Source organism: Coloeus monedula (assembly GCF_965178545.1).
Source record: "Coloeus monedula genome assembly, chromosome: 2".
NCBI lineage: Eukaryota > Metazoa > Chordata > Aves > Passeriformes > Corvidae > Coloeus > Coloeus monedula.
The window spans coordinates 63,144,886-63,158,069 of NC_138782.1; the positions used below are offsets into that span (position 1 = coordinate 63,144,886).

The 13,184-nt window shown below is 37.2% G+C and overlaps 1 protein-coding gene across 8 annotated transcripts in view; it reads right to left on the bottom strand.

Annotated features, from left to right (window-relative positions):
• Window positions 1-13,184, bottom strand: part of EYA4 (EYA transcriptional coactivator and phosphatase 4) — a 141,118-nt gene that overhangs the window by 23,542 nt on the left and 104,392 nt on the right. For 5 of the 8 annotated variants that reach the window (XM_082303130.1, XM_082303128.1, XM_082303132.1 and 2 more), the window contains exons 7-12: window positions 10,360-10,426; window positions 8,292-8,434; window positions 8,003-8,146; window positions 7,060-7,139; window positions 6,494-6,674; window positions 647-783 (exon numbers count right to left, since the gene is read on the bottom strand). In XM_082303130.1, the coding sequence (XP_082159256.1) occupies window positions 647-783; window positions 6,494-6,674; window positions 7,060-7,139; window positions 8,003-8,146; window positions 8,292-8,434; window positions 10,360-10,426 (752 nt within the window). The remainder of the gene's footprint in view (window positions 1-646; window positions 784-6,493; window positions 6,675-7,059; window positions 7,140-8,002; window positions 8,147-8,291; window positions 8,435-10,359; window positions 10,427-13,184) is intronic. The other 3 variants (XM_082303133.1, XM_082303135.1, XM_082303134.1) reach the window with 2 other exon arrangements.

Below are 13,184 nucleotides of genomic sequence, written 5' to 3' on the forward strand. Positions count from 1 at the left end.
ACCGCAAGGCGCTGCACGGCTGACACGGGAGCGACACCGCTATAACTACTGTGTTGCTAAGAGGTCACCTGTGCTTGAAATTGTCGTCCCATAGGTTAGGCAGACGTATTCGCTAAGGGACTGATCTTGCACATACTTAAGCACAGCCACAGCTTCACAGAGGTAAGCTGCCTCATTTATATCCACTGATATAACATACCAGCACAAGCACAAATAGGTGCCTAAATATTCAAAAGGCTATGGCCAGAGGATCCTGCATATTTACACTGCATCCATAAATACATGTAATTAAGCTGAGTGATCTACTTGAGGTTTCCTATTCAAAAAACTACAAGAAAATGTGACAATTTTGAATACAGATTTGTGGTTCTATTGCATGAGAAACTGTCAGGCACATAATCTAAGAGCTAAAAACCACAAGACTGAATTTCCACCTTTCTGCCTAATTTTGTCATGCAGAACAGTAAAGTCTCATTGTACAACTATATTAAAACAGCTACTACCCTCTGTTACATTCAGTTAGTGACACTGAGTCCATGATGTCTTCTAAAGTGCTTTAAGCTATTTTCACAGCTGCAGCATTCAGAATTTACACTTCCTTAGAAGAAACCTCCATGTTGATGTTCATCAATTACCGCAGACATACCTCCAAGTCACTGTCCGGAGGGGGTGATGGATTGTTCTTCCGCCCCCTACCCCGAGACTTTGACCCAGAACTCCTACATGTTCTCTCATCAAGATCTTTGATTGGCGTGGAGGGGCTCTGCACTGTGTCAAACTCCCCTGTAAAGTCAATCATTCATGTCAAAATTAGTGCTGGATTTCTAAATAATTAACTTTTTTTCCTCAAAGTTCAACACATCTGTATGCAAACTCAATGGCAAGAGACATGTAAAAAACTTGTATTAAAAGAATGATAATGTGGCTTGTCTTATCTAGGTGGAATCAGCAGATGCCATGTGCACTTTTGACTTTACCAATGAAACACTATAAACCTTACCAGAGTAAGTGAAAGATTCAAACGACACATATGCATGTGCATATACACAAAAACACACAAGCCCAGGCAAAATATCCATATCTCCAAGGAAGATATATTTTAGAGGTCATGCTAATGGTTTCTCAAAACATGAAGTGCTGTTTAATTAAAGTAGTTAATTTCCCATGTTTTCAGTTCAGCTAGACTTATTTCCAAGGTCTGCTTTACGTTTACCAGAACACACTTTGGCACTCATCCATGCCCCAGAACAGCTAGGCAGCTTCCAGCTTCATCTCCTCCTCCCATGCCACCTGCACTTTAGTAAAGTTCACTTTTTTTCTTCACCTTACCTCAGCCCATAAATTGCCAGAGGAAAGCCTTAATATTAAATGCAATATTCCAGTTAGTACCTAAAAGAGGATGAAGTTGTATTTACAGTGTTCTGATCATCTTTCTCCAAGTGTGAAGATTGTGGGCTGTCACAGAGATGTGCTGGAAGGGTCTTTGATCTGGTATGGCATAGCTGGTCTTAGCCACACTCCAGCCTATCCCTGACTTAGCCATTTAACTTGTTTTCCCTCTGGTCACATCAAAGGGCTTTAGAGGTGATCATAAACCAGTAGCTGTTTACTTCTGTGACTGAGAGAAGTAAGTATCTCCTGGGAGGATGGTGTGGAACTTCCCTTTACAAATTACTTTAATGCAACAGCTCAATATATGGAAAATATAACTTTCTTCACAACACAGTGCCCTTTCAAAACTTCTAGCAGCAAATGCAGTTTGGCTAGGTTCCCAAGTGCTAAATGACAAAAAACCCTCCTTCATCATTTATCCTGTTAATAATGATTTGATTTTTCTCCACTGAAGGAGGAAAGGGTACAGCTTTGATCTGACATCTACTACAGATTTTGATTCAAGGGAGTCCTTGAGCTGCCTGTAATTGAGCATTTCTGGGCCACTGGTAATATTTGTTAAAAGTGCTCATGATGGCACATCTACAGAATAAATTAACACTTGGTACAAACGTTTCCCAAAAGTCATCTGTGATGCATCTGATTTTGAGCTGAAATCTGGCTTTTTTTTCCATTTTTATTAAAAAGCATCACTGAGTGTCCAGCAGATGAAGGAGTTCGATTTTTCTGCTCTGTTCTGAATTTGCAAGACCACATCTGGAAAAATGCGTAGTTTTGGGTCCCCAAGTAGAAGGGAGATATTGTCAAACTGGAGTCAGTCCAGGTGAGGGTCACCATGACAGTTAAGGGGACTGAGCATGTAGTAAAAGAGGCTAAGTGACTTTTCATAGAGGTATGCAGAGAAAGGACAAGCCACACAGACAGAAATCCCTACAGAATGGAGAGAGAGAGAGTTCTTGTTGACTAATCATTTCTATTCCCAGCATGGTGTTGATCTCAGCAAGGTCACTGCAAGCAGTGAAGCAATCAATAAGGATCACATTATCTTAGCTCCTTCCTCATAAGAACAGGAAAATGTACTTTGGTAATGTGTAAATGTACAAGAAGCATCCAAATCAGAACCCTTGTGCAGCAAAAACACACAATGGCTTTCAAAGAAGTTCTGAGTGGGCAAGAGTTCTGTACAAAAACACAGTCTCCTAGATTTTTCTGACTGAGTGGAAAAAAATGTCCCAAACCAAACCCCCAGAAACAAAAAGGCAAAAACTAAGTGAAGATGAATGCTTACATTCTTACCATAGAAGTCTTCTTATTTATAGCATTTCAACACATTACAACAAAATCAAAACTCATTTCTGCAGTAATATACTAAAACATCTGTTCTCAATGACTGTGTTTATTCTAATCTACCAAAAATAAAATAAATAAAAAAAAAACCTGTTCTAAATCTGCTCTGAAAGTACCCAACAACTGAAGTAAATAACTCAGATTTTCATTTAGCATTAGCCATGACCTGGTGCTCCAGTCTTCTGCTTGGGTCAATGCTGTTCACAATTGCATAATTATCCATTAATCAGTACTGTAACTAATCACTGATCCTTGTAAAATCTAGATATTTAAAGCCAACTTTATTTCATTACGTTAATCTCTAAATCAGAATGAGCAGCTGTCTCTTGCTTGAAAGCAAGGTATGCATCTATTTTAGAACTGCAGAAGTCAGTAGTGCTTGTTTCTTTAAACAACTGTAGGCCTAATTGCTTGATTTGTTTTTTACTAACAACAGTCTAAAGGAGAAACTACACTTTTCTTATCCTCCGTTTGCTTTAGAAATGAGGTGAATGCTGATTAAATGAAAATTTATTAAAAATTCAGCCCTATAACATAAAAGGATGTGAGAAATTCTAGTACCAAAGAGTATTGAAAACATTAACATCATGAAGAACTCCTACTGCAGCCCATATTAGACAGAAATTTTTATTACAATGTTTGAATTTTTTTAGCTTATTCAATATTCAACACATGTCTAATAAATATACCTCATAGCCTTATCCCACCGGGACCATGAGCAGCACCAGTGATCCAAGAAAACAGTAGGAAAATGTTAAAACCAGAATACGGAATGACAGCTTTATCACAGATGTTCTTACACATACTCATACATTTGTTCAATATGAAAACTTTCACGCTGTGGAGACCTTGCTGCAGCTCCAGTTAGAGGATAGGGAATTACAGCACCATGTTACAAAGGGAATTACAGCACCCTGTTACAAATGGAGGTGGTCTTTCATATCCAGGACATTGTTTCCCACCTCTAGTTCGATGATGTGAACATCCTCTCCTCCTTGTTAAAACACGGTTCTATGAGTTAAGCAGGAGAAAAGAGTTTATGCAGTCTGAATATAAACCTAATGCCATCTCCCAGAGAAGCTACAAAGGGTGACGTCTTTGTGGGTGCCAAATTAAACTTTGCTGCATCCCAGTAACGGAATGGGAGCTAATATCCTATGGCAATTCACCTCCCCTAATCCTGGATATATGATAGCAAGGTGCCTTCACATGAAGTTTTATCCAGGCCCATATCCTCTGCTAGAGTTTTATTTGCCCTAAATTAAATGTACTCATGTGTTCAACAAATACACTCAAGTGTACTTTTCTCCTGAGACCTCATCTCCCAGTCCATCTGAGTTATCCCTATTTGAGATGAAGTGCCCTAGGAGATACCTTTTTGTCTCAGAAATACTCTGTGGTAACAAGTGCATTTTGAAAAATCTTAATATAAGGCAGGCACAATGCAAGCTCAGAAGAGAAGTCCCTGGTTTAAGGAACTGAGCATTACACAGATGTGGAACGGACAAATTTCTGAGCCCCTTCATTATTTCCTTATGGATTGACTTTTGTTACATATTCTTACCAGACAGAGAAGCCAGAAGACATCTTCAACATTACAAACCTGCTTTTTTTCCTGACTTCTAGTGTGTTATTGTTTGCCGTGAATAGCAGAAAGAGTAAAGTCTATTTCAGTTTTCATCTCATTTTTTTCATACAGTCAATAAATAAAACTGTAGCTGGTATTATCTCTTGATGTGATGGGGCTTTATTATGAAAATGAGAAATCCTATATATATGAGGAGTACTAGAGGCTTTGATTAAATATTTGAATTAAGAGCTAGTGGAGATGGTAGAAGAATGTAGTGCCTTGTTGTGCTGAGTCTTAAGGTTTTTTTGGAGTAAGTCTTGTAAGAACTTGTTTGACAGCAAGCGAACACAGTGAGTGCTAAAGATCTGCAGTATGATCTATGATATCTGAAATGATCTCCAAGACACTGCCCCTCACCAGTGGAAATTTATTTTTACAGTGACACAGAAGGGCACAGGCATGTCATGTATTCACAAAGTGGGCGTTTCACTCTCAGCAGAGGGTCGCATGATCACTGCAACACTTCACAGAAATAAGGAGCAGATGAGGGCGGATTTGTTAAGTTCAGATGCACAACCTACTTAACAAGAGATCAAGTTCATATGCTTAAACAATCCACAACCAAGAAAAATCTTTACCGTTCCACAGATGTGAAGCCTTCAATACTTTTTCTACCTGTTCAAACTACTTAAGATTCCTTTTCTTTTGCCAGTTCTATTCAATACTAATGGTACTTGTAATACATGATACATTTACACAGCATTTCTAGGAAACACAGATACCTAGGGGAGAGACAACATGGAAACTGTCTGATTTTCTCAAATAAGAATATGAAGGAATAACAAAGCAGCAAGGAAAAGTACACAGGACATACACAGTTATCAAAACATAACTTGTAACTTGAGTACACTCCATACTCTTCTAAAAATTCTTTATGTATGATTCGTGTCTGTTATAGATATCCTCCACCTGATAAAATTTCACCTGATTTCACATTACCTGTAGGTTCTTCTTCCTAAATTTACATTCTGAGACTACTGAATAATGTTACGCTTTTCATCAAAAATCAAAGGAATGTGTATCTCCCCATTGCCATTCCATATCATATCCATATCCATATCCATACCACATCATACCCCACCCCAAACACACACAACACAGCACACTGTTACACTTTAAAAATCAGCCTGAGGAAAACATTTATGTAGGAAAAATTTCAACTAATTTAATTAAAATTCCAGTGTTTTTTAGCAAATTTAAGCAGTTTATATTATGTATGAGTCCTTGCTTATACTTTTCTACACAGTTACTTTTCCTTTGTACAAATTCATTACAATAATACCTTAGTCTTTCTACTGTATTTTTCAGTAAGATGGTGCAGTTGTTAGGAAGATTTATGCAATAAGCTAATTTTGTTACTAAAGCATAAATTCCTCCCCTATTCAGAGCCTAATCCAAAAGCCAGTTTGTTAGTCTTTTAAGAAATGCTCACGGTCTGCAGGCAAGGCAGACACTGCCCATGCTGGCTGAGTGAAGCCAGTGCCCCTGAAAGAGACTGCTCTAAGGGTGCTAAAGAAAAGTGAAGAACTGCCACTACCCTCCAGAGGTGTCCTAGGAATACAAGTAACAGGCTGCTGTGCTGTGGTGGCTGTGCACAAGAGGGCAGGGCTGGGCAGGCAAAGGGAGCCTCCTCATGTCTCTTAATAATGCTCTTGCAAATTCGGCTACTTCAACACAATTTTTTTTTGGTGCTAATAACCAATTTGTCTATTCTTGGTTACTTAAATTAGTGAATTATCAAGCATGGCTTGTACATATTGGAATAAAGCCCATGTGCTCTTGCTAGCACGGCTGGGGTATAATGAAATGAAAAATGCTATCTTGTTTTAAATTCTTTACAGCAATACTTCAGAATTCATAGGTGGAAACAGGAATGCTCCACTGCCAGTGATACTGACAACTATCTCAGTCTGCAAAAAGCTTTATTTAATTAGCAAACAAAATGGACAGGTTTCCTAACTAAACAGTAAAAAAGCTTATTTTGGGTGGTTTACATGATAAAATTTTCTGAAAGGCACGAGATTAAAATATCAATATTCAAACAAGCCATTCAATCAATGCAAGTTGGATATGGAAATCCTGTCTTTATACAAGTAGAGAATAAAATACAAAAATTGTTTTCACCTGAATGTAGATCTGTACCTGGTTGACTAGTCAAGCCAGGGAGAGAGTCCTGTAACTGGTAGGTTGATGATGATGAAGTGCCATCAGCCGTGTTGTTTGAGGTCATATATGCACCATATGTTGATGCTGAGTAATACTGTGCATACTGATTTTGGCCAAAAGCTGTGTATGATGGATAATCCTGAAACAGCAGATGCAGCAGAGCACTCAATTAAACACAGTAATGAGTGAATTTTTTCCCATTAAATATTTCTACATATACAATCATGCAATTTTTACCAGTGTTTTGAAGTATTGGTTTAGCTTTTTTTTTTTACTTTAATAATACTCAGTGTTTTTTATTTTAAAGATATTTACTAAAAGACTGCAGGGAAGCTGCTGAATTATTTAAGTGCTAAAGTATGTAACTAGGGTTCCAGTAGGATTTTGATCATTTTCCACAGAAAATAGCATTGAACCACAGCGAGTCTCATTCAACATAACAGATCTTAATTAAAAAAACATGCTATCACTGGAGCTATATAAGTCCTTTTGTAACTGGCAAATAGAAATTGTAATATTCATACCTGTTGTGAACTACTGAAGTTTGTAGAATTTGAAACAGAATTGTTTGAATAAATAGTGGATGATGGTGTAAAACTAGAACCTAAAATTAAAAAATACAATTAACTGTGAGAACTTGTTTGTGAATCAAAATAAAATTCTAATTAGAATATTCCATTTTAAGATCAGACAAATCAGAAAAAAACCCCAACTTTTATTTTCTATTAGAAGTATGAAATAGTGCAACGAAACTTTAAAAGAAATGAAATGCTACTTCCATGCATACAGGCATACATTCCTCTTCACACCATGCAAGGAAGAGATCAGCAGTAAGTCATCTCACCAATTTAGATAACATTTTTCAGTCTATTGCAGTCTCACCCCTCCTCAAGTACTGTTTTTCTCTTTTGCCTTCATTTCTAACACTTTAGTGTTACATTTGAGAAACAAAAACCTTTTCAACAGACTGCATCTGTGTGTTTTCAATCAATCTGTAATGAGGCATGTCCTTGTTTGCAACATAAATCGGATGATTCATATTGCAGTTTGTAATATGCAGAAGATTAAACATTGTATAAGAAGCCTAAAAATTATCCAAATACAACAGGTTATGGATGACCAGAGGGTAATAAATGAATTATTAACAAATGGTAAATGAAAGAATAAATATCAATTAAGGAGAAGTTCTAAAAAATTATGTTGATCCAAAGAGAAAGAAGTATCAAATTATGTCATACTCAGAAACGTGAAAACAAGGAAAAGAGACTTGTATATGTTAGCAAATACAATGAATGTTTCCAGTCCTGCCATGTGATTTCACTCCACTACAAAATCCAAAGGAAGGTGCAAATAGGGACTGCATTCCATGACCAGATCTAAAATAACAGATGATCAAGATGAATACACATAAGCTTATTAGTACTGGAAAGAAATACTTAGCTTTGAATTTTAGAGGTGGCTACTCACCTGGCATCTGGTAAGAGTAGGGTGTTTGGCCTGGCTGTGGGGTGGAAAACCCTGGGCTGTAACTGAGGCACCCGCTCTGCAGGGGAGATTGGGTCTGTGAGAGCCCACTTTCCGTCTTGATGCCTGGCAACATTACACCCAAATCTGTATAAGAAATTAATTTTCAACTGATTCTTTAAAATATTTTGTTACAGTTGGGAAAACAAAAGAGAAAGCAAAAAAAAAAAAACCATTCCTGTCAGCATTGCTTTTAGTTCTACATAAAGTGAAGTAATAAGTGGTCAAATACCGTAGGTGGGTAAGCTGTAGGGCTGTCCTGTCTGTGAGTAGGCTGTATAGACCGCTGGTTGCTGCATTCCTGAATACTGGGTTTGTCCGGCATAGGCAGACATTGTTTGAGCTGCTGGTGTAGAAAGAATGTGTGGATAGGGCCTAAATATCAGGAAAAATAGCATTACTGTGGCAACAAATACTTTATATGTTGATTCAAGCAATAAAGTAAAGAAAAAGGTTTAAAGATGTCCAAAGGCAGTTCATTATTCTGCCAACTGCTCCTCTTCTGGGATTTGTTCCATCCCCCACTGAAATAAGCTGAAAAACACTCTGTCCCACATTCCCCAAGGCACAGTGAATATCTTATGCTGTCCCACCATTATTTAATTCTTAATCTACTGTGTCCACTTTTAGGTGGGCTGTGCCACTGCTGCGTGTCTCTATATGATCTCCTTCAGCCGAGATCAGCCATTAGAAAAGCCTCCATGCTTTTTTAATCCAGTGGAGGGAAACTTGGACTACAAGGATAAAGGAAACACAGAGGTGAATGTTGAAGCTAGTACATTATGTCATCTGTATAGGTTCTGCTTCAACAGACATGCAGCCTCTAGCTTCAATGGGAGATGGATCCTACCCATTGAGAGCAGCACAAAAAATACAACAGTACTTTGGTAACCAGATGGGCTTTAAATGTTCGGAAAATATGGTCTAGGGAAATAGAATGGAAATAAAAATGGCCTTTTATTTATGAATACTGAGCTTTTATAGAGAGATTGAATAAAATCAAATTTAAAATTTTTGCCCTCCAGAGTTGCAAAAATATACAAAGAAACATTTTTCTTGGATTGTTTTGTAAGTCAAATAAGACTTTATGGACCAAGAGTTGAATAAACACATTCTGCAGAATTACGCTAAATGAAACCTGGCCATTAAAAGCCATGACTAAATTTCAGGTTCTAATTTTTTTAAAATTTTTTTTCTTTCTAATTAATTCAGTACAGTTGGCAGCATTTACTATCAGAAAAGGATTATTCATTAATTTAGATGCCAAAAAATTGTAAGGGTAGATTAAAAATTCTATTAAACCTTGTAATGTATTTGGCCAAAAGTATCTAATTTAGTTTGCCAAAACCTGGTTTAAGTGGAAAGAGAGCTCTTACTTCAAGCACCTACTTTCTGTATTAATAAATTTTGGCTACCATTATATGAATGCAAATTTGCTAAAGAAACTTGAAAGAGCGTAATTGGCTCTTGAATCTTTAGATTTAATATTTTCTCTGTATCAAAGTCACACCAATAGCTGTATCAAATACACAGAAAAAAGCAGGTGGCATACTGGAATCAAGAACTCTTGTGCACAACACTGATCATAGGACAAACAAATTGATAGGCTGCCAACTGCAGCAGTTTCATACAACACCTTTGGTGTTCCTTCCTAAAGTTCCCACTCCTGGATTCATGTGATTGCCCAAGAGTCAGTCCCCACCCCTGCCTCCCCCCCCCCCCCCCAAAAAAAAAGAAATGTGAAGTTTTCTATTCCTAGCAGAAACCATTGGCTTAAAAATAATAAGATTAAAAGCTAATCCAATTTATTTGATTTTTAAATCTTATGATATTGGAGAGGGACAAGGAAAGGGTGGTTCACGATTGTGGAATGTTTGAAAGTGTTTGGCAATGCTGGCTGTGGAAGGGTCAGGGACAGGGTTACCCCCCAGTATGCAACTTGTGCATGCAATTGTGATTTCTATATATAAACTGACTTCTTCGAAATATATCTGTATGTATTCCCCACATATGCTGTTAACATTCTGATGTCTGAGAACACAATAGTCTGATTATTTTACTTCTGTTGTGTGCTGATATTCAAGGGTATTTCTTGTGCAGCAATACTGCACAAAGCAGGATCTTACTCTGCAGACACATGATGAAAAAAAGTTGGAGAGAGAGTCAGTACCAGAGTCAGTACTGCGGCTTAAGAATTTTCCTTTTTCTCTGTTTCTCCTGCTGAACACTTGTTTGCAACATACCACAAAACTGCCCACAGCCAAGGTCTATAAAAGACTAGAAGAGGTGCAGACACTAACTTGGAGGGATATATCTGTGGAGAGTACTGGTGCGCTGATCTGGGACTGTAGCCACTACTTGTTATTACTGCAAAACAGAAAACAAGAGTACAGCAGTTAGAAACACCATGAGACCTACACAGCCAAACAGTGTGAACTACTGCAGCAACACTAACAGAGAAGCCTATTGAAATGGACAACTTTGCAAGGAAGCAGATGTCACCTGAACTGCAACATCTTAATACAAAAATTTAAAATTTTAAAAACTCCCAAATCATTCATGGTTGCGCAGAACTCTTTAGTTAGCATGGGTGTGTCATGCTTTCTCAACATGACTAACACATTTTTGAGTATACAGCAGAGGCATGTGTTTCATGCATCAGCTGTGATCCACACACAGTCGATCTTTCAAATTTGCAAGTTGTATTAAAAGGGGTAGTTAAAAAGAATCTTGTGATTTAACATACGGTATTTCATGGAATTGAAATAGCATACACATACCTTTATAGTCTCACATTAACAAGTTCAATTTTAATACTGGATAGCAAAAACATGTTTTATATGGTTGTGACTAATTTTAGTTAGCTTAGGTGATGGAAGATACTGGATTGAGCACTAGAAAGCAACTACCATTCTTTATAAACAGGCCAATTAGCACATATCCCCTAACAACAGCATTTTTATTTTAAAGGATGCATAAACAGTCCTGTTCAGTAACCATCCAAATTGTGTATATCTATACTATTCACAGCTGCATTCTTCCAAGAAAGCTAACAGAACAATAGTCATAACCCATTAAAATTTCATCCAGAAGCAGTGCTCACACTGGATTAATTCCAAGTGTTTGGAAGTTTCCCTTTCCTTTAGCCATCTGTCTTGACTAAGACAGATGTATTCCAAATATATGTACTCTAAAGTGTTGAACCAATCCCTTCAGAGCAAATCCATACTGGGCAAACATACAGAGTGTCTTTATTAGGCCATCTGCTGTTCATTCACTTTTCAAAAGATTAAAGTAGTACACAATGAAGCACTGGAATTTCTTTAGTCTAATCAATCATAGTTGTACTTCAAAGTGTACCCTCTTCCTGAGTTATTCGTAATGGTAGTAGAAATGAACATTCAGAGTTTTATAAGTGACAAATAGGTTTAGGTTCCTAACTATTTTATGAAATATGATATATTTCTACATCCAGCCCTAATTAACGTCTCTCAGATCTATTGCTTTGAACATATGCAGAACTTCATATTTTTAAAGCTAGTTTAAATGCATTTAGAATGTGTAGGACTTAAAAGGAAAATACAGTAGAGGAAAAACAATTAACTTCTTTTTTAAATGTGCAGTTAAGTATGGCTTGAAAGTAAAGAAGAATTGGATAACAACTTTTAAAACATGTGCCATTAGATTTAATAAAAGAGTTGCTGTTTGAAAAGATATTGAGGGTTTGCCTATGATGGAAATCTGCTAAATTTCATTTTGTGTGGATATTGTTTTTGAGGGTTTTTTTGAGAATGCCTTTCTGTGGTTTAAGCCCAACCCACAGAGCAATCTGCTATGTGTGCAGGCAGCTATTCCCAGAGTCAGATAAACCTATAGCTGTTTCTATCAGCATAACTGGTCCATAGAACTCTAAAGAATGCTCTTGGTTATTTAAGGCTCGGTGAGTAATTAGTCTTCCCTGTCGTAGCTCTGTGACCTTTCTAAAGACGAGCAATAGCAGCAGAGTGACCTTGGTGGTTCTCAGGGAAAGGAACTTTTGTCATCCATTATCAGCTTATTGGATCATTTTTGCCATACTGCTTCATTTTTGTCTGATCATTTGCTGGATGAGAGCTCATTTAATTAATCAGTTTGGTTAAAGCAGGTTTACCATGCCACCCCACCTTATGGAAACTACAAAAAACCTAATCCTATTCATTTAAATTACTTTAAATTATCAAAATTCATTCTAAATCAAAATAAATTATCAAAACCTAATAATTTTCAGCAAAAGCTCTCCTGCCTGCTTTATTATTCTTTCCGCATATACCTTATTTTTAAAATTCAGACAAGAAAATACAATGTTTTTGGAATGTGTCTGGTTTTAAATTTCCTTGCTTTTTTCCCCAATTTTCCCTGATGATACTACGAGTTGTAAGGAAGAGAAAGAGGAAAGACTAAAAAATCTGTTCTTTTCACTGTTTCTCTGTAGCTTGTCCCTGCAATTTGTGGACTACATTGTAGACTGTGAGATGTTTGAGAAACACAGGGTGTAAGGCCTACCATAAGAGTATGACCACACCTGTATCTCATAGATGAGACTGCTCATTTTAGGGGTTATAGAGCTTTAACAGCTTTGGCTGCTGGATAGCCTCCTAACTTCTCCCTTCTCTTAGGACTGTTGGCAGTGAGGGAGATGGTGGAGACAGGTTGCTACGGGTTTTATAACTGCAGCACTTTATATGCCCATTTCAATGAATGGGGCTAAATGCTCTTTTGTGTTTCTTACGTTAAAAAAAATCAAATTTGTTTATTCTCCAAAAAAACTCAAATATTCCTAAGGCTTCTCTACTTGAATTTACCAGAGGAATGCCCTTCAGGGCAGGTATAAGACCCTTGATCTCTATAGTCCCCATTAACATTGTTTCAGAGAAGGGACAAGCTGACAGCGAGCTCTTACCAGTTACTCTCCTAGTTCAACTGGCCAAGGTGGTTGTGGAGGGTTTAAATGACCATTAACTGTTTTAATAGCATGTGTTGGGTTCAGTATACTAATATGGGCTGGAGTTTTGTAATTTTTCATTACACATCTGGAAAATTCTGTGCAAAAAGGTTAGGTTAAAAGGACCTCATTTAAGTAACATCA